The sequence below is a fragment of the Macaca mulatta genome, chromosome 2, assembly GCF_049350105.2.
Source record: "Macaca mulatta isolate MMU2019108-1 chromosome 2, T2T-MMU8v2.0, whole genome shotgun sequence".
Classification (NCBI taxonomy): domain Eukaryota; kingdom Metazoa; phylum Chordata; class Mammalia; order Primates; family Cercopithecidae; genus Macaca; species Macaca mulatta.
Window position 1 is genome coordinate 58,649,902 of NC_133407.1, and position 24,676 is coordinate 58,674,577.

At 38.3% G+C, this 24,676-nt stretch overlaps 1 protein-coding gene across 1 annotated transcript in view; it reads right to left on the reverse strand.

The window, feature by feature from the left end:
• Positions 1-11,182: 11,182 nt before the first annotated feature.
• The window catches only part of PLCH1 (phospholipase C eta 1), a 253,598-nt gene continuing 240,104 nt past the window's right edge, over positions 11,183-24,676 (reverse strand). The window contains exons 18-24 of the mRNA XM_077991608.1: positions 24,100-24,224; positions 22,092-22,176; positions 19,979-20,125; positions 19,315-19,394; positions 17,763-17,822; positions 16,973-17,327; positions 11,183-14,350 (exon numbers count right to left, since the gene is read on the reverse strand). Of these exons, the coding sequence (XP_077847734.1) occupies positions 12,267-14,350; positions 16,973-17,327; positions 17,763-17,822; positions 19,315-19,394; positions 19,979-20,125; positions 22,092-22,176; positions 24,100-24,224 (2,936 nt within the window). The 3' untranslated portion in view covers positions 11,183-12,266. The remainder of the gene's footprint in view (positions 14,351-16,972; positions 17,328-17,762; positions 17,823-19,314; positions 19,395-19,978; positions 20,126-22,091; positions 22,177-24,099; positions 24,225-24,676) is intronic.

Consider the following 24,676-nt stretch of genomic DNA (forward strand, 5'->3'; position numbering starts at 1 on the left):
TAGGGTAGACTTCACCACTAAAAGAAAGTAGATAGGAAAGATATCAGAAGATATCTCATCCTTCCCTACAGTGAACTTCTCTCAGATGCAGTCTTTTCATATGGCTACTCTGGAGACATCCTGTAAATCCAATTATCTGGCTGGTTTTATTGCAAAGCTATGGTCATCTCAGTAACTCATCCCATTGTATTTCCTCTCCTTCTTTCTCGCCTCAATTCTCTATTACATTATTCTTGCTTCTTTGGGAATGCACCCCCATGCCCCAGTGAAATAGGTATTTCAGTCAAAAGAAAAAATGGATAATTCATGGATGTCATATATACAGCAACAAAACTTTCTATCTTATATTTTCAACTACCATAGGTGATATGTTTCTAATTGTTCAGACATTTGGAACAAAACCAATATATTATATCTCAGCACCTCTACCAGGTGGCTCTATAAAGATAAGCCCTTATCATCAGAACACGAACACCCAGCTGAGTACCTAGCCCAGACTAGATGCTAACTATATGTTTATTAAAGTCTTTGGAAAAGGCAATGGTGTGTAGAGGAAAAAGGACTAATATAGGAGTTGGAATAACCTTGTTCAGCTGCTTCCTATCCCTCATGACGGGCAAATCACAAGTTCAATGAGACTCATTTCTGGAATCTACGAAGTGGGGGTAACATCATCTCCTTACAAAATTGTCATAAGGTCTAGATGAGATGTACTATGTATATAAGTCTCTTTATATTGCAGAATTCTATACAAATATCTGTTACTGTTATGGTAAATGACTAAGTAGTCACTTAAATTAAAAGCGAGGGGAAAATAATGGACTGGATGGAAACCAAGAAATGAGAGAACCAAAGAAAAATATAAAAAGATAAACTTAGTCATCACCACACAAAAAAATGGAACAAGATCCTGTGCTTCTTCCTCCTTCTAGGCATACAGCAAACTGGGATAGTAGACTCGGTTTACTCTCACATTTTCCCTAAGTTCCCTGATTTATCAGTTTATCAGATGTTTACTGAATGCACATGGGTACCAGGCTTTGAGCTAGGGAAAGGGAACAAGGCATGGTCATGCCCTTAGGGAGGTTGAAGTCTAGTGGAGAAGGCAGACCTGTGAAGAGATCCCTACAATGAAGTGGAATCCAGGGTTTCACAGGTGCCCTGAAGGTCCTCAAATGAGATTGTATAATTCTTGATGGGTTGGAGACAATCAGGGAAGAGGAGATGATCAGGAAATCTTCCCCAGGGAAAGAGATCTTCCAGGATGCATCTTGAAGAATGCACTGGGCAAAAGAGGAAAGGGAAATCTAAGGCAGAGGAGGCCAGGCCGCAGAAACACAAATCAAAGACTCTGTATGCAAGCTTATGGAACCTTATTCTGTAAGTTGTGGAGACCCACTAAAAATTTTTAAGAGGAAAAGGTAGGTTGATTAGATTCATATTCAGAAGCTTTGCTTCTGTCCTCTGTGGATATAGCCACTGCTGCAGGCAACTCCCCCAGCTACTTGTTACTGTTCAGTCTTAGAACATGCCCTGAAGCCTCTAGGAAAGGAGTCAAATGAGAAAACTTTGAAATTTCACAGATTTGCTCTAGTTAGATTTTCGGACTAGGAACTTCCTGGATTCTGTAGTTCTAAGAAAAAAAAAATCAGGGAGCCTGTTAATATCTTGATTGAGACCTCACTTGTGTGAGTGCCTTGTGAACAAATGAGTCCCTTTTCCATCCTCCAAATAAATGAAACCCTGATGAATCCAAAGCTTTTATTAAAGTTGAAGCTTTACTACTGCCTCTTCCTTATTAGGCAATCTCCAAATGATAATTATAAAATTGCTTCCTCTTCTCTTCCAATGTCCTATTAGTAGAATAATAATACATGTAAGAGTGACAGACACACATGGGCACTAGAGGGATTGGTCTGATAAACCACCACTTGCCCCAATCATTTATCTTATGTCTAGGTCTCCTCAAGGCAGAGTTGACATCCAAATGTAAATATAAAGGAGAAGGAAGAGTGGCGAGGACTCTCTTGCGTCTAGGATAGAAGCTCAGCCACAGCAGAAGATGGTACCAGTCAGAGTCGTGAGACCCCTATTCCAAACACTAGCTCCCAGATGACATTCTAGACAAACCCTGGGCTAGAGGGAACCTGCTGACTTGAAGGAAAGGACCAGTCCCAGCAGCATTCATCACCTGTTCATTTGGACCCCAAATGAACAGCAGCGATACCCAGGTATTATGTCGAGGGACTTGGGTGAGCCTCTGAGACTTGCTGACTTTAGGTAAAATTCAGAGCATTACCAGCTGTGGTGGCTATGGGCAAACTCCTGCTTGAGAAAAGCAAGGGAAAAGTAAAAGGGACTTTTTCTTGCATCTTATGTACCAGCATGGCCACAGGGCGATATAGCACCAAGCATGTTCTTGGGGTTCCCAATTCTGGAACTTGACTCTTAGCATTTATGGACCTGCCTTGGGCCAGAGGGAAGCCCAGTGCCCTAAAGAGGGACTCACAGGCCAGGCAGCATTCATAACAAACGGACTTAAGAGACCCTTCGGCTTTAAGGGAACATTGGTAGTAGTCTAACAGTACTCCTCATGGCCTGGGGTGGCAGTGGCTACAAGATGAGGCTCCTCTGCCTTTGGAAAAAGGAGGTAAGAGGAATGGGAAGGACTGCATCTTGTGGTTTGAGTGCCAGCTCAGCCACAATTCAACAGAACACCAGGTAGACTTCTGAGGTTTTTGACTCCAGTTCCTGACTCCTGGAAGGCACCTCTGGGCCCACGCAGGGTCTATGAGACTTCACCGCCCTGAAAGGCAGGACCCAGGCATGGTTGGCTTTGCCACTTACTGACCATAGAGCCCCAGGGCCTTGAGCAAACATAGGTGGTAGCCAGGGGGTGGTCACAGTAGGCCTTAGGTGAGACTCAGCACTGTGCAGGCTTTGGATCTGACTCTGTGCAGTCATAGCAGTGGTGACCACAGGGGTGGTCTTCATCCCCAGGTTTAGGTGGCTTAGAACAGAGACAGAGAAAGAGAGAGAGACTGAGAGAGAGACAGAGAGAGAGAAACTCTGTATGTCAGAAGAAAGTAAGGGAAAAGAACAAGAATCTTTGTCAGGTGATTCAGAGAATTCTCCTGGATCTTGTCCAAAATCATCAAGGTGGTACCTCTATGAGTCTGCAAGAACCACACTGTTACTAGGCTTGGAGTGCCCTCTAAAGCAGACACAGCTTAGATCACAACACTGAAATTCTTTCAAATACCCAGAAAACCTTTCCAAGAAGGATGCCTACAAATAAGCTCAGGCAGTGAAGACTGCAATACATACCTGATTTGTCAATGTTCAGACACTGAAGAACATCTACTAGCATCAACACCATCCAGGAAAACATGACCTCACCAGAGGAATTAAATAAACTACCAGGGACCAATCCTGGAGAAACAGAGACATGTGACCTGTCAGACAGAGAATTCAAAATAGCTGTCTTGAGGAAACTCAAAGACGTTCAACATAACACAGAGAAGGAATTCAGAATTCTATTAGATAAACATAACAAAGAGATTGAAATAGTTTAGAAGAATCAAGCAGAAATTCCGGAGCTGAAAAATGCAATTGACATACCAAATAATGCATCAGAGTTCTTTAATTGCGGACTTGATCAAGCAGACAAAAGAATTAGTGAGTTTGAAGACAGGCTATTTGAAAATACATAGTCAGAGGAGACAAAACAATAAAAAACAAAGAAGAATGCCTACAGGATCTAGAAAATAGCCTCAAAAGGGCTAATCTAACAGTTATTGGCTTTAAAGAAGAGGTAGAGAAAGAGATATGGGGTAGAAAGTTTATTCAAAGGCATAAAAACAGAACTTCCTAAACCTAGAGAAAGATACCAATATCCAAGTACAAGAAAGTTATAGAACACCAAGCAGATTTAACCCAAAGAAGACTACCTCAAGCCACTTAATAATTAAACTCCCAAAACTCAAGGATAAAGAAAGATCTTCAGTAGAAGTCTTCTGACCAAAAAAATAAAATAAAATAAAAAAAGGACCCTAGACCAGGTGCAGTGGCTCACGCCTATAATCCCAGCACTTTGGGAGGCTAAGGTGGGTGGGTCACCCGAGCTTAAGAGTTCGAGACCAACCTGGCCAATGTGGTGAAACCCTATCTCCACTAAAAATACAAAAATCAGCTGGGTATGGTGGTGCGCACCTATAATCCCAGCTACTTCGGAGGCTGAGGTAGGAGAATCACTTAAACCTGGGAGGCAGAGGTTGCATTGAACCAAGATCGGGCCATTGCACTCCAGTCTGGGCGATAAGAACAAAACTCTGTCTCAAAAAAAAAAAAAAAAAAAAAAAAAATCCTAAAAGCAGCAAGAGAAAATAAATAACATACAATAGAGTTACAATACAACTGGCTGCAGACTTTTCAGTGGAAATAGTGCTAAAGGAAAAAGAAACTCTTACCCTAAAATAGTATATCTGGCAAAAATATCTTTCAAACATGAAGGAGAAATAAAGATTTGCCCAGACAAACAAAAGTTGATGGACTTCATCAATACCAGACTTGTCCTATAAGAAATGTTAAAAGGAATACTTCAGTCAGAAAGAAAAGGACATTAATGAGAGATAAATAATCATCTGAAGGTACAAAACTCACTGGTAATAGTAAGTACAGAGAAAAACACAGAGTATTATAACACCATAACTGTGTTTTGTAAACTACTCTTTTCCTAAGTGGAAAGACTAAACAAGGAACCAATCAATAATAACTACAACACCTTTTCAAGACATAGTCAGAACAATAAGCTATAAATAAAAACAAAACAAAAAAGCACAAATAAAAACAAAAAGTTAAAAAGTGGGGGAATGAAGTTAAAATATAAAGTTATTAGTTTTCCTTTTGCTTGTTTGTTTATGCAAATAATGTTAAGTTGTTATCAGGTTAAAATAATGGGTTATAAGGTAGTATTTGCAAGCCTCATGGTAACCTCAAAGCAAAAGACAATGGATACACAAAAAAATAAAAAGCAAGAAACAAATCATATCACCAGAGAAAATCACCTTTACTAGAGGAAGACAGAAAGGAAAGAAAGTAGGAAGAAGACCACAAAATAACCAGAAAACAAACAACAAAATGGGAGGAGTAAGTCCTAAAAATGACATTGAATGTACTTGGGCTAAACTCTCCAAAAGACAGACTGGCTGAATAATGAAAAAACAAGACCCATTGCTCTGCTCTCTACAAGTAACACACTTCACCTACACAGACACACATAGACTGAAAATAAAGGGATGGAAAAAGACATTCCATGCTAATGGAAACCAAAAAAGAGCAGGAGGCCGGGTGCAGTGGCTCACGCCTGTAATCCCAGCACTTTGGGAGGCCAAGGTGGGCATATCACGAGGTCAGGAGATCGAGACCATCCTGGCTAACATGGTCTCTACTAAAAAAATACAAAAAATTAGCTGGGCGTGGTGGCGGGCGCCTGTAGTCCCAGCTACTTGGGAGGCTGAGGCAGGAGAACGGTGTGAACCTGGGAGGCGGAGCTTGCAGTGAGCAGAGACCGTGCACCACTGCACTCCAGCCTGGGCGACAGAGCGAGACTCCATCTCAAAAAAAAAAAAAAAAAAAAAAAGGCCGGGCGTGGTAGCTCAAGCCTGTAATCCCAGCACTTTGGGAGGCTGAGACGGGCGGATCACGAGGTCAGGAGATCAAGACTATCCTGGCTAACCCGGTGAAACCCCGTCTCTACTAAAAAATACAAAAAAATTAGCTGGGCACGGTGGCTGGCGCCCGTAGTCCCAGCTACTCGGGAGGCTGAGGCAGGAGAATGGCGTAAACCCGGGAGGCGGAGCTTGCAGTGAGCTGAGATCCGGCCACTGCACTCTAGCCTGGGCAACAGAGCGAGACTCCGTCTCAAAAAAAAAAAAGGGCAGGAGTCACTATACTTAGATCAGACAAAATAGATTTTCAAGACAAAAACTATATAAGAAGAGACAAAGAAGGTCATTCCATAATGACAAAGGGGTCAACTCAACAATAAGATATAACAAATTTAAACATACATGTTTAAACATATATGCACTTAACAGAGGAGCACCCAAATGTTATTAGAGCTAAAGCAAATGTTATTAGAGCTAAAGCAAACGTTATTAGAGCTAAAGCGAGAGCTAGGCCCCAATACAATAATAGTGGGAGATATCAACACTCCACTTTCAGCATTAGACAGATATTCCAGATAGAAAATCAACAAAGAAACATGAGACTTAATCCGCACTACAGACAAAATGGGTCTAATAGATATTTACAGAACATTTCATCCAAGACCTGCAGAATACACATTCTTTTCCTTAGCACATGGCTCATTCTCAAGGACAGACCATATGTTAGGTCACAAAACAAGTCTTAAAACATTTTCTTAAATTGGAATAATATAAAGCATCTTCTCTGAGCACAATGGAATAAAACTAAAAATTAATAACAAAAAATTTTGGAAACTATACAAATATATGGAAACTAAACAATATGTTTTTGAATAACCACTGGTTCAAAAAGAAATTAAGAAGAAACTTAAAATTTCTACAGGATCTAGAAAATGATAATGGAAATATAACTTACCAAAACCTAGGGGATACAGCAAAAGCAGTACTCAGAGGGAAGTTTATAGCTATAAGTACCTACATTTAAAAAGAGGAAAAACTTCAAATAAACAATCTAACGATGCATCTTAAAGAACTAGAAAAGCAAACCAAACCACACCCAAAATTAGTAGAAAAAATAAATAATAAAGATCAGAGCATAAATAAATAACATTAAAGTGGAAAAAATTACAAAGAATCAATAAAACAAAAAGTTAGGATTTTCTAATGTAAACAAAATTGACAAACCTTTAGCCAGACTAAGAAAAAAGAGAGAAGATCCAAATAAATAAAATGAGAAATGAAAAAAGAGACATTAAAACTGATATTACAGAAATGCAAAGGACCATTAGTGGCTACCAAGAGCAACCATGTGCCAATAAATTGGAAAATCTAGAAGAAATTGACAAATGTCTAAATACATGAAACCTACCAAGACTGAACTGGGAAGAAATCCAAAACCCAAACAAATCAATAACAAGTATGAGATCAAAGCTGTAATAAAAAAGTCTCCCAGTAGAGAAAAGCCTGCAACCGATGGCTTCACTGCTGAATTCTACCAAACATTTAAAGAATGACTTATACCAATCCTACTCAAACTATTCCAGGAAATAGAGGAAGAAGGAACACTTCCAAACTCTTTCTATGAAGCCAGTATTACCTTGACACACACACACAAAAAAAAAAAAAACAGAAAAAGACACATCAAAAAAAGAAAATGATAGGCCAGTATCTGTAATGAATATAGATGCAAAAATCCTCAGCAAAATACTAGTAAACCAATTCAGCAATACATTAGAAAGATCATTCATTACGACCGAGTGGGATTTATCACCCATGGATGGTTCAACATATGCAAATAAATCAATGTGATACATCATATTAACAGAATAAAGAATAAAAGACATATGATAATTTCAATTGATGCTGAAAAAGTATTTGATAAAATTTAACATCCCTTTATGATCAAACTGAGGCTAGAAGGAACATACCTCAATGTAATAAAAGTCATATACAATAGACCCACAGCTAGTATCATACTGAATGGGGAAAAACTGAAAGCCTTTCCTCTAAGATGTGGAACATGATGAGGGTGCCCACTGTCACCATTGTTATTCACCATGGTATTGGAAGTTCTAGCTAGAGCGATCAGACAAGAAAAAGATATAAAGGGTATCCAAATTGAAAAGGAAGAGTCAAATTATCCTTGTTTGAGGATGATACGATCTTATATTTAGAAAAAAACTAAAGACTCCACAAGAAAATTAGTAGAACTGATAAACAAATTCAGTAAAGTTGCAGGATACAAAAATCAACATACAAAAATCAGTAGCATTTCAATATGTCAACAGTGAACAATGTGAAAAAATTAAAGTAATCCCATTTACAGTAGCCACATATTAAGATCTCTATAATGAAAACTATAAAACTCTGATGAAGGAAATTGAAGAGGACACCAAACAATGAAAAATATTCCATATTCGTGGATTAGAAGACTCAATATCATTAAAGTATCCACACTGCCCAAAGCAATCTACAGATTCAATGCAATCCCTATCAAAATACCAATGACATTCTTCACAGAAATAGAAAAAATAATCCTAAAATTTATATGGAACCACAAAAGACCCAGAGTAGCCAATGCAATCCTAAGCAAAAAGAACAAACCTGGAGGAATCACATTACCTGACTTCAAATTATATTATGGAGCTATAGTAACCAAAACAGCATGGTACTGGCATGAAAACAGACACACAGATCAATGGAACACAATAGAAAATGCAGAAACAAATCCACACACCTATAGTGAACTCATTTTCAACAAAAGTGCCAAGAACATACACTAAGGAAAAGACAGTCTCTTCAATAAGTGGTACTGGGAAAACTGGATATCCATATACAAAAGAATGAAAATAGATCCCTATCTCTTGCCATATACAAAAATCAAATTAAAATAAATCAAAGACTTAAATCTAAGACCTCAAGCTATAAAATGACTACAAGAAAACATTGGAGGAAATCTCCAGGACGTTGGTCTAGGCAAAAACTTTTTGAGAAATACCCCACAAGCACAGGTAACCAAAGCAAAAACAGACAAATGGGATCACATCAAGTTAAAAGGCTTCTGCATAGCAAAGGAAACAATCAACAAAGTGAAGAAACAACCCACAGAATGGGAGAAAATATTTGCAAACGACCCCCACTGACAAGGGATTAATATCCAGAATATACAAGGAGCCCAAACAACTCTACAGAAAAAAAACTAATAATCTGATCAAAAAATGGGCAACAGATTTGAATAGACATTTCCCAAAAGAAGACATACAAATGGAAAACAGGCATATGAAAAGGTGCTCAACATCATAGATCATCAGAGAAATGCAAATCAAAACTACAATGAGATATCATCTCACTCCAGTTAAAATGGCTTATATCCAAAAGACATGCTAATACAAATGCTGGTGAGGACGTGGAGAAAAGGGAACCATTGTACACTGTTGTTGGGAATGTAAATTAGCATAACCACTATCGAGAACAATTTGGAAGTGCCTCAAAAAACTAAAAATTGAGCTATCATATGATCCAGCAATACCACTTCTAGGTATATACCCAAAAGAAAAGAAATCAGTATATCAAAGAGATATCTGCACTCCTATGTTTGTTGCAGCACTGCTTATATTAGCTAAGATTTGGAAGCAACCTACATGTCTATCAATAGATGAACGGATAAAGAAAATGTGGTACATATACACAATGAAGTACTATTCAGCCATAAAAAGAATGAGATAATCATTTGCAACAACATGAATGGAACTAGAGATCATTATGCTAAGTGAAACAAGCCAGGCACAGAAAAATAAGCATTGCATGGTCTCACTTACTTGTGGGATCTAAAAATCAAAACTACTGAATTCAGGGACATAGAGAGTAGAAGGATAGTTACATAGGCTGGGAAGTGTAGTGGGAGACTGGGAGTGGGGAGGTGAAGATGGCTAATGAGTACAAAAAGAAAATAGAAGGAATGACTAAGACCTTCTATGTGATAGCACAACAGGATGACTATAGTCAATAATAACTTAATTGTATATTTTAAAATAAAGAGTGTAATTGGATTGTTCATAAGTCATTGAGTAAGTCAAAGGATAAATGCTTGAGGAAATGGATACTCCATTCTCCATGATGTGCTTATTGCATGCCTCTGTCAAAACTTCTCATGTACTCCATACATATATGCACCTACTGTGTACCCACACCAATTAAATAATAATAAAATTTTTAAAAGAAAGGATTTAAATTCAATATTCACCAAGAAATAATACATGCTTTTGATTTTTTTAAAGGGAAAGTATCAGCGAAATGAATGTGCTAATGGATTACACTTAATGGAAACAGAACCTCTGAGCCTCAGTTTTTTCATCTGTGAAATGAACTTGATTTAATCCCCATCCATTATCAAATTTTTTTATCAAATATTTCCATTTAAGAACTTTAAGGAGCAAAGGAAAATGAATATTTCCTGGGAGAGCCAGAAGTACCGTGCATCCAATCTATTTTCTTCTTTTGGGAGGAGGGTGCGTATGATAATTTAGTACGTTCATATAATTTGTACAGAAGAAACCAGTGTACCTGGGATATCTATCATCTAAAATATTTGTCTTTTCTTTGTGCTAGAAACATTCCTAACCTATTTTCTGAAATTACTTGTATTTCATTTCCCACAATTTTGGGGATTTCATAATTCTAGTCCATAAAATGTCAGTTGTTTACCTTAAAGAAACAAAACAAAACAAATGTAAACTCCTGGATCTGTTTTAGAACAAAGATACCATAAATTCTATTCTTTGGCAAGTGAATTTTAACAACTGTACATCATGTCAATCCCTTCTAAAACAAGGATACCTTAAAAACAAACCATGATCTAAGGATAGAATTAGGAGGTTCAGAACTCACAAGAAAACAAAAATGTCTTGGGCTCACTAAGGGCATAGAAATGGTCACTTACCCTTTCACCATTACACATCAGCCCCAACCAGATTCCCAGTGCTTGTCCAGAAAATAAAGGACTCCCAACCTTGGGGAAAAGCTCAGAGTTGGAGACCAAGAGAACCAGGGACCAAGTGTTCTCCTCTGCCCTCTTCCCCCACATTGCAAAGCTGCAGACAGTTTCATTTGCCAAACATAGCATCTCACTTGCCTTCCCCACATGGCTCCCCTACCCACCACCACCACCACTACTACCACTGCTCCCCTCCCACCGCCCACCACCACAACCAGTTCGGAAGGCTTATTTTTAAACTTGCAATAGCAATGCCAAATGCAAAGAAACTCTTTACATTTGATTTTCTTTCAAGTCACCTCACAAATATGCTTTTTAAAGCATAAGGAAAACACTCAGAGACTTAAATTGCTGCTTAAAACTGTCCTCCGTGATAGCTTTCTATTTTGCCGCAAACACATGGAAAGTAGGTCCGAGTGCTCTGAGTGCTTTTACTCAATAGTCATCGTATGAATTTCAATTGTAAAAGAAGTTCACCAAGTGTTTAAAAATGTGTTTTAATTATATTTTCATGAATTCCAGGAAGAACATCATTGCAGTTAATGTTACAAAAAAAAACAAAGAGGGACATCTGAACATGCAATAAAAAAGTGAATTCACAGTGAAAATAATGCATGTCAGTACTAAAATAGAGTTGCTTGGTTCCCTGAAGGAAAAAGGTTTCTTCTAATTATCTATTCACTCGGATTTTATTATGAGAAAATATTCTTTGAAAGCTTTGGGGAAGTTTTCAGTTTGTGCTACTACTATCATTAGCGTCTGATGGAAGTCCCTCATTCTGAAAGCCATTGTTCGCAGTCTGTCATTCAATCAGAAAATTCAAAAGTACAAGTAGTTTGGCAACTGGCTTCTTGTTACATACAAAGCCATTAGCAAAAATATGTAACAAAATTTATGTAAAACAAACAATTTTGTCCTTATATACAAAAGACGGCCTTCTTCCTCACACCCTCACAACCTATTCCAAAAAGTGGGGAGGGCATGGGGAGCAGCTATCCATCCCCTTTAAACTCTCTTTATGGGTGGGATAAGAACATCCTAAAAGGCAAGGTAACTATTTTAAAGTTTTTAAAACTGAGTTATAAAAATGCATCTGGGCTTCTCAACAAAGAGGGAAACATAGGAAAAATGATAACAGATTAAAGTAAGGAATTCATCCCTTTGTCATTTGCAAAGTCTCTTAATCAACTCAACAGTTAGAGAGTAAAAAATGACTACATTTGTGACGCAATCCGAGGACACAGTAAAGGACATGTTGGTGAAACACACACACACATTATAACCCGAGCTGCTGAGGAGTTTCACATCTAGGGCATGCACATATTTCATACTGATAATAGTTTACAACACCTCAAGGGAGAAAGATCATAATAGGTACATGGGAAACATCACTAAATCTATATACAAACGCATTAACAGGGAGAACACATGAAGTCAAAAGGAGACCCAAATACAAGTTTAAAAATACATTTGAAAATCATTCCAAAGCCAAGGAACTTATTTACTGAAAACTCCGACATTCTACGGAATACCTTGTAAACCTTAAGAATGCAGTTTTATATAATTCACAGTCTCAAAAGAAAATAAATTTCTGGTTTATCATCACTGCTTGGCTCAGTCTGCAAAACAGAATTATCTGAACACAACTGGTCAACATGGCCATAGTGAAGAGCTGTGCATGCCCCCTCCGGGATGCCCCGGCCTTCAAGGCCACCCCCTTTCGTGTTCTTCAGGTAGCCTGCGATGTAGGAGCCGGTGGAGTGGCGATTCACTGCAGGGGTGGGTGCTGAGGGTTTGTTTCTAAGAACCACGCCTGCCCCATTGCTGGGGTTTGGAACTTTCTGCTTGTTGGCTTCCTGTTTCTCCTTGGCACGGCTAGCAATATTGCGCACTCTGCTCTGACTTCTGGATGACAACTTCCTGACTAGTGCCCGGGGGAGCTGATTGGCATCCTGCTTTGAATATATTACTTGGCAGCTGTCTTCCTGGTCAAAGGACACAAGCTTCCGAAGCTGCTCGGTCAGGGCATCTATAGGCTCTAATGACTTTTTCTTCACAGTCACACCCTTCTTGTCTTTAATGCCAGTTGTAATAAAACTCTTACTAATACACTGGTACTTGCTCTCAAAATTGCAGGCAATGTCCTCTGATGTTAAGTCCCCCAGACTTTTGGATTTGCAAGGACTGGGCAATTTCAGAGCAGGCAAAGGAAGATGTGCCAACTGCTTGGGTACAGGAACATGCATATCTTGAGCACTAGACTGCTGGGGCACACAGGTCTGGAACATTTTTGCATCTGAATCTGAGAAATGGTTATGCACAAAGCCAGCACCCTGATAGGCTAGATAAGAAATACTTTGAGTTTTGACATCTTGAATACTGTTGAATATTTCAGGGACAGAAGGGTGGTGGGTCTCTTTACAGTAGCCATTTCTCAAACCTCTTTGAAAGTGTTCTACCACACCCTGACTATACTTGAGTTTTAAAGGAGAAGCAAGTTGACTTGTGCTCTCTCTCCTATGTTCACAGGTTGTTAGAGAAAGATTTTCTGATTCTCCATCAATTTCCACAAGGCTGCTCTCCCCAGAATTGAAACAGAGAGTGGGATCAGCTATTACATCCTCCAGGGTCAAATCAGGGGAAGAGGCAGGGCTGCAGCTCTTCAGTGTTTCCCAGTCTTCTCCCTTGGTAGGACTTTTTGGTAACCAGTCATGAGAAGTATTAGGGGACCCAGGAAGGTTGCTTTCTACAGCCCCTGTCTTGGCCTTACTAGAAAGGTCATCATCTGGTTTGGTTTTAGAGATGGGAGTGCAGGTAGTTTCATAAACTGTGTTCGTTGCATGTTTGGCGGTCTCAGGACTCGAGAGTGCTATCAGCTCCGGAGATGAGCACAGGAAGGAAGACTTGGATTTTCCCTTGGAAAAACCATGCTTGATGGGCATTTTTAGGCCCACGCTAGACAAGGGACAATGGCCTGACATCACACTGGTATTATGAAGATGAGAAACAACTGTGAGAGCCTGATCATTGGTCTCATCAAACTGGCCAATCAGGGCTGAGATGGAACTGCCTGGCTCATTCTCATTTGTTAAAGTGACATTGTCAATAAGATGGGAAATTTCACTCTCCTGCAGAATTGCAGTTGAATGTAGGTCAGGTACGTCAGAACACAGCATGGAGACATCTGACAAAGAAAAGGATGTTGCAGCTCGGCCCTTACCCCTATTACCTTCCAGATCCTTAATTTCTAGGTTGCTATGAGAAAGGATACTTCCTGACAAGATGCTTTTCCCTTCCACAAAGCCCTCAGCATTCCCCTTTTCCTTGATTTTCACACCATGTAGATCTTGTGTGGGGTTAACTACAGGATCAGGAGCCAAATGCTGCCTTGGGGAGAGAGACTTGCTGGGACAGGGGTTTTCCTGGCAATGACTTGTGGCATTTGATGTGGTTCTCCCACCCCTAGGACTTGACATGCCCAGCTGTTCTCCTGTGACTGACATGTCGGCAGAAGATACAATGGCGTCCCCTTGGATGATATCTTTGTAGAGAAGAGCACTGGAGGAGGACGATAACTTTTTGTTGAAATTTAGAAAATGTGGATCTTTTATACTTGCTTTGCCTTTTCTTCTGCCATCTTTATCTTCTGCTGAAGGAAACAAACAATATTTTAGGTGACATGTATCACTTTATGTATGACCTGCAAACACTCATGTTGTCTTCAGACAGACAAATGGAGAATGTAAATCCGTTACACTGTGACAGAATATAATTATGGATTGCATAGGTTTGCAACAAAGTGTCTGTGTGATGAATAAATGGTAAAATATATTTATAGGAATTTCACTGAAGCTTCCCTTTGAATATCTATTACATCTGCTAAGGATGTAATATTCATTGTCAAAAAAATGTCAATGAGTTACCATACTTTTACAGTGAGGATTACCTTAAGTTGTTTCCTATTCAGATTTGTACTACACAGAAGCATGGCAATAGAAACAGAACAAGACAGCTCTGTTAAACAAAGCATTGTGGTACCTGTAAGCAAGATACTATAAGCTTTCAAAGTTATACATGTATTAGTTAAAACAAAAAAAGAAGAAAAGAAGAAAAACATAATAATGTCATTTTCAAAACATTTTGGGAGCATATTTAATTTAATCAATTTCTAAAATAATTGGAAGGTATAATAAATGCATTAAAATATCAATATCCATTGAGTTAAAATGTAAAGATAAAAATTGGTCATCAATTCCATGTCATTGGTAATATCTATTTTTTGTTAATGATATATTTCTTTTTAATACACAAATTTCATATTGCATCCTTCCCTAAAAGTGGCAGTAAGTTGTCAGACACAGTAAAGGAAAACCATAAAAACACAATTCACAGTAATTTGGGATAGCCCAGCATGGTTAGTATACTGCTAGGAGAGTATGAGGTATTCAATTCTTGATCAGGTTATTTTAATAATATAATGCTTCCAGAGTCATGATATATAAGAAAAAAGAACTTGTTCAACTTATTATTAAATAGATTCCAAACTAAAAATATTCATCATAAAAATTTTGAAAACCTCAAAAAATTATAAAGAAAAAATTAAATACCATATGATGTTACCACTGAGACAGCCACTGTAATATTTTGCAGAGGAACAGAATAATATATAGAATTTTGTAGTCTGGGGGGCCGGGCGCCGTGGCTCAAGCCTGTAATCCCAGCACTTTGGGAGGCCAAAACGGGTGGATCACGAGGTCAGGAGATCGAGACCATCCTGGCTAACACGGTGAAACCCCGTCTCTACTAAAAAATACAAAAAACTAGCCGGGCAAGGTGGCAGGCGCCTGTAGTCCCAGCTACTCGGGAGGCTGAGGCAGGAGAACGGCGTGAACCCAGGAGGCGGAGCTTGCAGTGAGCTGAGATCCCGCCACTGCACTCCAGCCTGGGCGACAGAGCGAGACTCCGTCTCAAAAAAAAAAAGAAAAAAAAGAATTTTGTAGTCTGCTTTTTCTGTACTTAATGCAATATAACTATGTATCGTTTTATATATACCAAAAGTTTAATACACATGACTAATTTATATAACTGTTTTTTAAAAGTAGAAAAGAAATATTACCTCAAAATTGCTTTCTAACTCACCTTAATGGTATTAACATCTTAACTGTGGCATTAACAGGATAGAACCAATTTCTATTGAATATAGCTTTATTTTTCCCAAACATGGGATTTTAAAATACATTTTAAGGCACATATTTTATCTCTTCTCTGACACTGCTCTTAGCAAAATTTCAAGCTTTTAAATGTTCTTTTTCTCCTTCAAATAAACCATTCAAGAGTATCTTATAACAAAAAATCAATACAAGTAAAATGGTGTTTGTGGGAAAAGAGAGCACTGAAATTAGACCATTTGATAAAAGATAAAAGAACAATTTTGCTAAAGGAAATCAGTACCACATTTTAGTTGTCTGAGATGATTCTGATTGAATTAAAACATATTTGTTGCATAGATATCAAATGCACACAGTTTTGGCACTTAAATTTACCCCCAGATAGGATGGGATGGGAGTCACCAACATCAGTCAAAAGCTCTCTGGCACACTGCAAGGTGGTCTTTACTCTGTACTGAGCTCCTGATATGAGTCAATGATACACTCAAATTAAGGAAAAAGACAGGCAGCACCTGGTCCCTATGCTTGTGGAGCCCACGACCGTGCTAAAGCTGCAGGCACACCTCCATCCCTGCCAGCATCCAAGGATCAGGGAAGTGAGGCCATAGGAAAACACTGCCCGAGCGACCTCTTAAGAAAAAAAGATTTGCTTGTTTTTGAAAAACGTGGCTTGTTTTTAACAACTGGCTTTCTTTCTCCATAAACATTTCCAATCACGGAAATGTGTTATATGTAAGAAAAGTAATACAACCATATTCCCCCTCAGAACAATCAGTAAATATGGCATTCATTTGGAAAACCAATATTTCGAATCCTATTTTGCAGGTTTCATTCTTCCTCTCTGTGCCATCACACCTAATGGCTCCCCCTACTCTCATTGTCAATTTCAGATGTTGATATTATAAAGCTCTTGGTGAGCAGGAAATGGATCTACCTGGCCCCCAACATTTAAAATCTTCTCGTCTAGAAGATCACATTAAAAAGTATTTATTCTTCAGTATATTTTACTTTGACTACAGAATGTCAACCTCTTCATAATGGTAAACAGGGACTGAAATGCAGCCTAGAAGGGTTTATTCTTAGAGAAACTTAAAGTATCTTACCCAGAGAGTTTTCTTTTCCTTCAATGTCTTTTGCTGTTTCAGATACAGGCAGCGACAAAGCTCCCAGAAGGTTTCTGTCAACAGGCATGGAGACAGGACGTGCTTGCAAACTGCGTGTGGTCCTCCTCAGCACGCCATCTTGGTCTCTTGTGGCCTCGGACACTGAATCCTTTATCTCCACCATTTCTTGGAAGCCCATTTTGCTCTTTTTCCTGCCTTTGGCCGGGGCGCTGGCTGTGCGTCGCAGAATTCTATCTCCAATCGATCGTTTCCGTACATAATGGGAATTGTTTTCTGCAGAACTGTGCCTAGGATTCTTATTGAACAGTCCCTTCAGACCCTGGAGTTGTCTATTCTGAAGACACAAAAGGACCAACCACAAGTTAAGCAAATGCCATCACATCAACAACTTGCCTTTAAAATAACAGCTCCATGAAAAATGAATATAAACCAAAATTGTACAGCCACTGAAATATATTCACACCAAGAAAGCAGCAGCTCACAGCATGTTTGCACAACTTCATGCACATCTTATCCACCTTACTTTGCAAGGACTTCAGCCTTCCATTCTTATATCAAGCTCTCCCAGAAGTTTCCTACCCAGAGATGACAAAATGGTAGGAAAAGTCTCCACAGCTCATAGACTGATACGAACTTCAGGCGCCTTAAAGCAACAGATGCATGTTTCAAAGTGGTAAGCAGGAAAATGGAGTGATATGAAAAAGCATGCTGCCATAACCACTTAAAAGAAATATGCCAGCCAGAACAAAGCACCATGCTGAGAAACTACCTTTGTAGCTCCTAGAAAGTGCAATATAGTATAACTGGGATTGAGTATTAAAGGGCTCCACTGTAAAGGAAAAAAACAAAACACAACAAAACACAATTGGGGCTCATTGAAGAGGGTATCACAAGTAAACACAAAAGAAAAAATGCATACATGTCTATAAACCCTTTCTGTTAGTTTCAGGGATTTTCAGTCTTATGCTCATTCATTGTTCAACCAATACCACTACACTGTGATGTGTGGATCCCAACCCGAACACATCTTGAAAGGAATAAAGAGTATGACTCATAAATGGACATTTATTTAGGAGAGAAGATGGGGATGATATAGAACACTTTCAGATTTTAATTTATTTCTGGCTCAAGTTTTAAACAAATTCAGAATTTAATTGTTTCCCTCAGTGTGATAAATGCTAGAGATAATCTGTAGTTAACCTGGGATTCCTAGAATTCAAGAATCATTTTTGAATTATTTACATTTGTATCTACTTAGATGAGAGGCAAGATCCCAACAAGCAGCACAAACAGAAATCCAGGACTAAACACAGAAAGTTATGGTATAAAACTTCACCAGTCTTAGAAATTAGGATCCTTACCCTCACCTCCACACCCTTGCTGACTGATATGAAAATAAACATTACACTCCCTAATTCAGGCTGAAATGGTTCATTCCTTATTAGCTGGATTGTAGTCATAATCACATTAATATTAGCCAATATTTCTGAGCATTTACTGTGTACCAGGCAGCTTTCTAAGGAATATATTTATTTATGAGGCAGGTATTATTTTTATCCCACATTCACAGACGAGGAAGCTTCCAGCTATACAGATTTTCTGGTAAAGAGCACGGGACATTTCTAGGCCCCATTCAATGCTTTAACAGTCCCTCCAAATCCCATGTGGTCCTGAAAATTCATACCGGTAACCAAGTCCCCAGTTACTTGACATGACCAGAGGACAACCTACTGGTTTGTAAACCTCAAATGAGTTCTATAACCACGACAACAGCATCAGGAAAGAACTAGAATGCATTTTTGTGGTCTCCTTCTTTTCAGTTTTAAAATAGCTTTAAAATCCATTCACAATTTTTAGATTTTCAGTTAAAAACATTGGTACCAAATGAATGTAGCCTGCCTAGAAGTGGCTGGGATCACAGACCAGTTAGTACAGGTAATTCATCAACCATCTGAGACACTACGTTTCCCACTGAGGTCAGCTGAGTCTTTTTAAGGATTAAAATAAAATTCAACATTTAACTATATCTTCATTGTTTTAGCCAGACAGATTACTGCCTGAGAGAATAATAGTTTTCTCAATTCTATTAAGCCCAGAGAGGGCCCCTGTGTAGAAGGAATGAGTACACACCTTAAACAGTGAAAAGAGTACAGGTGGATCAGGACATGACTGGAATAGCAGACTGGGCTTGCTGGGCTTCCTTAGAGTTTTTGGTTCAAGCACAGTTTGTCAAAATTTACATTTCTATTATGCAATTAATCAGTAGCATTGTTAAGGACCATATTAATGTATATGACTTTAAATCCTATGATCTTTCTCACCTTTCCATAGATTTCATTGATGGTTATGTGTACAAATATGGATGCTTCTGTCAGTCCTTCCAAATAGACATGCCGGTAGCCTAATAAAAGGAAAGACAGTCATTTCTTTTTAGTTGAACTTGCATTTGACTTTCTCATGGGTGCAACAAAATTAAGTATCTGACTTGACTATAGCTCTTTTTTTTTTTTTTTTTTTTTTTTTTTTTTTTTTTTTCTGAGACAGAGTCTTGCTCCATTGCCCAGGCTGGAAGGCAGTGGCATGATCTCGGCTCACCGGAACCTCTGCCTCCTGGGTTCAAGCGATTCTCCTGCCTCGGCTTCCCGAATAGCTGGGATTACAGGCATGCACCACCACACCTGGCTAATTTTGTATTTTTAGTAGAGACAGGGTTTCTGAATGTTGGTCAGGCTGGTCTCAAACTCCTGACCTCGGGTGATCCTCCCACATTGGCCTCCCAGATTGCTGGCATTACAGGCGTGAGCCACTGCACCCAGCCCAACTATAATCCTTTACATTTTACAAAGCTTGTTAAAAGTCACGTTTATTATATGACATATATTTCATATATCACATATGCTATTATGTAAGTAACATATGATGTATTATATCTTCCAAAGAAAAAGGAATGGTCAGTCTAGAGAGAAAAGGCCAGCTCATACCTACCAGGCACTAAGCTGCTGAAGGTCACGGTTCTTTGCCCAACAAAGTCTCGCCCAATGGGATCATGATCCCACACGAGGAACCGAACCAAAGCTATTTCTGGCATGTGTACTGTAAATGTCAGCGTTTCTTCCCACACAGGGTTAAATCCTCAGAGAAATAGGAAAAGAAAAATCAGAAAAGCAAAGGACTTGGCTGCAAATGAGTTGGCAGCAACATCTGCAAAGCAGACGGTGAAAGTTGCTTGCAGTGGTTATTAAGCTCATGAAGACAACTAAGCCACTCCGGGATGCCTTACTGGAATAAAGCCTCGAAATTTACCCCCTTGCTAGAAAATAATTGGTAAGAAAATTGCCTGTAAATTATCACATCAAATCTATTAATCTTTGATGCCTAACTGTATTGTAGAGAAGCTCTTTAGTATTCAGAATGCTTCAATAAGTTAAAAAAATATCTATAGTAGTGATCTAAGAATAATGTTTTAGCCAAAACAATAAAGAATGATATCCTCTCCCAACAGAATTATGCTTCTCATGCACCAAAGAGTCCGCTGCTGTAATAACCACCAACAAACATTTTATAAGGTGCTTTTGCAGGTTTCAACTCCTATTGTACATACATCATCTTATTTCTTATAGGAATCCTCTAAGTTTTTTTAGAGGATTTTTAGAGTTTTTAGAGTAGAGCAGGGTTTTGGTTTTTGTTTCTAATTAGAAACTATGTATTACTGACTTTCAAAAATATATTACTTTCAAAATCTATACAAGTAACACTCATCTTTTAAGGTAGGGAATATCAGTATTTATAAGACATTTTGTATTTGAGAAAATTGATGTTCATAGACGATAATGTGCCCAAAGCCACACAAGGCCTTATAGTTAGTGACAGGGTCACATTAGACTGTGCACTATTGATTCCCAGTAGCTTCTCACGAAGCAAGACCTTACTGCATGAATGATGGCATATTTTCACAGCTACTGAAAAATACGTTAAAAAGGTATATTTCACCTCAAATACTAAAATGCAAAAATACATTTACTTGGCAAACTTCTCTCCAATAGAATAACTATAAAAGCTGTTAAAAATTCAAGTACTCCGTAAGTTTCTGGTTTTTTTCCTTTCTAAAAAATGAAAAGTTTTTAAAAATGTATGCATTTAGGAGGTATCAGCCATTGAACCCTATTAAAAAGCCTCAGGCTAATGAAATAATTATAAGCTGAAAAATCACTGAGATACCCCTCTTGAATAAGAGAAGATCTTTCTGTTGACTTAGTGATGACCTCTCAATTATTTCTGAGACTAAAAAAAGAAAGAGTAATCTATTGAACATTGGTGGGAAAACACAATTTAAGATGGTTTCTTTCTGTGTACGTGTTTTTCCTAAGTTACAGGTTTGCCCTACTCTGGAACTGTAGTATTCCTTCAGGGACTCCCTGTGAACCCCTAATTTCTCAAATTAATGATTGTGTTTCAAATGTATTTTACAGTATTAATCACAAGACATTGAGAAAAGTAGGTATGCAATAATGTTTGTGAAATGTATGAACAAACAAATTTTAAAAGATTACAAATAAAAAGACATGAGGCTTGGGTAAAGAAAACTTTCTTTATATTATGGCCAAAATATAAGAAGAATGCTGCCCCTCCAATTGTATGAAAATACTCAAGAAGTAAACTCGCCAGACTACGTTGGGCTTGCCTTTAGAGTTTTACATGCTCCAGAAAAAGTGAGAAATTATCAAGGCACATAGGCTTCACAAATGAGAGCTTTGAGAAAACTCATGTCATAAAAATACAATATAAACATATAATGGATGCATTTCCTCAGTGAATTTTTAACCCAGTTCTTTAAAATATCATTTACTCTTCTTACTAGAAGAAAAAAATTCCTTTAAAAGCAAAAGTCTAGAAAGCCTAGATTACAACACCATCAAAATAAACCATGCATCAATCCCACAGTTACTTAGTTCTATGTGTTGAAAAGTTTTTAACATAAACTCAGATGGGAGTTACGGATTTTAGAGATTTCTTGCTCGTCTACATAGACACTTTTTTTAGTGTAAATTCTATTTCTAGACCATCTTCATTAAAAAGTGAACACAGATTATGATCTTACCATTGTCATCTACCACACGGGTTTGATCTTTACAACAATCTACCGGCAATCCAATAATTTCAACTTCAACAAAAGGGTCAATGATCTATTAAATAAAGAGAAAGTACTATTACAAATAATATATTTCTATACATATGTTAATTAATCTGAGAATATTGGCCAAAATGTCTACATTTCGACAGCAACTGATTTTACAAGGTGCTTAGTAAGAAAAAGAAATGGTTCTAGGTGTGGTGGATTCAGATATATGAGACTAATATAAAAAATATTAAATTGCTGTTTGCTAGTATTTATTAATGCCAACAAACTTTACCCAGTGAACCTACAACTTTAGTTCAGGGCAAATACCCGACAGAACTGAGATGTTTTGCCCATGCACAAATGCTCAGAGCAGCTGTATTTGTAATAGTCAAACACTGGAAACAACCTAAATTTCTATCATGAATAGGATGGATAATTGTGGAATATGCGTTTTTTGTTTTTTGTTATTTTGTTTTTTGAGATAGGGTCTTACTCTGTAGCCCAGGCTGGAATGCAGTGGCATGATCTTAGCTCACAGCATCCTCCACCCTCACAGGTTTAAGCCATCCTCCCACCTCAGTCTCCCCAGTAGCTGGGACTACAGGCTTGCGCACCATACCTGGCTAATTTTTGTATTTTTTAATTTTGTAATTTTGTTAATTTTGTAATTTTGCTAATTTTGTATTTTTGTATTTTTGTAGAAATGGGGTTTTGCCATGTTGTCCAGGCTGGTCTCAAACTCCTGAGATCAAGCAATCCATCCACCTCAGCCTCTCAAAGTGCTGGAATTACAAATGTGAGCCACCGTGCCCGGTCAGAAATATGTGTTCAATGAATACTCTCAACAATGAGAAAAGAATAAAGTTCTGCTATATAACATAATGTTGAGCAAGTCAGACATAAAAGAGTACCTACTCTAAGAGCCCATTTATATAAAGTTTAGGAATAGACAAAATTTGTCTGTTGTGATAGGGGTTGGTGTTTGCTATGAGAGGCAGCGGGGAGGGTAGATATTGACTGGGAAGGTGGACAGGAGCCTTCTAGGGATTCTGGATATGCTCTGTCTTGATCTGGGTGGCATAATAATTAATCAAGCTATCCATGTTTGATTCATATACTTTAATTCCCATCCTCTCCTCTAGGGGGAAGGATATTGTCTTGTTGGTCATCTGTAGACTCTCCTTTGTGGTGCCAGTTCTGGGTAATGAAGAATGAAGGAATAAAACCCAAAGAATCTAGAAAGAGCTGATGTAAGAAAGTCTAAAGCAGAGAAAGTAGAGTTCTTAAATAAAGCATTTATGGCGGTACCAAATTGTACAGCTCTATAATTTCCTTCCTTAAGATCCAAAAATGATGGTTTAACAGGTGGGAGCAACAAAGAGCCTGAAATAATGGATCAACTCTGAGAGGAAGGGCAAGAGCATAGGAGAAGCTGCTATGTAGGGAGAAAGCAAAGGCCAAGAAGGTCTAATGGAAACAATGGGCTAAAAGCTCTGGAAAGAAAAAAGACTGTGGCCACAGATGAAGACATTTTAAAATCACACTACACAGGTACAGCAAATGATAATAAGAATCAGCACACGGCCAAGGAGCAGGTGGCTGATGGGCAGCAAGGAGGAGCACTGCAGGAGGAGAGGAATGTGGAGGTTATATTATTAACGGAACATTACCTTCCCAGGTTAAGATATACTCTTGGGCAGTGTTCCGTTAATAATATAATTGTCTTTGCACTCCAATTTTAGCAATGCCAGTGTCAACCTTAAATTGTGAATTCAATTGTGTGCACTCATGCCTTCAAAATAGATGATGAACAGCAGTACAACAAGAACTGTGTGACTTACCAATAAATAAGTTAATGTCTGATAAGCTGAGGTCAGTGCTCAGTCATGAACACACATACATCTCTGAAGACACTTCAGATAAAATGTAAATGAACTAAGATAATCACATAATTAACCACTTAGACACGTAGTCATAGGCAACTTACCTCGCCTCGATCTCCAAACATGGAGTCTGGAGGTTTGGGGAGTTGCTGTCCACTGATAACTTTTAGGATGAGCTGCTTTTTGGGGTTGGCAGGAAGAGGGTCACCAGAGAAAGGGTTGAAAGTACCTAGGCCAAGTAAAGTATAAGTTGGTAACATAAGAAGAAACACGCACACATGCACAGCTTAAGCTTGTAAACAAACAGACAAACAGACAAAAACAAATGCTGAATTACATGATCACATAACTATCAGTGTGGCATAGCTGTGGTTTTCATTAGAATCCATGTTCCCAAAGGCCAGTGGAGTGGGCCAACTTAAAGCAAGTGTTTGCAATGCAATGATCAACTGTGGAATGGAGGAAAAGAAGCATTTTATTTGAACACCAACAGTGTGGAAAGAAGAACAATTATGTCAGATTCAAATAATTTTCTAACCTAAACTATCTCAGGTATGAGTGAATATAACAAACAGAAAGAAGACCTGAAATTAAGTAAACAGCAGAGCAAGAAAACGTGCAAAGTATAAAATCTTGAAGATAATCCTGTCAACAATGTTTTTATCTGAATTGTTGTAAATG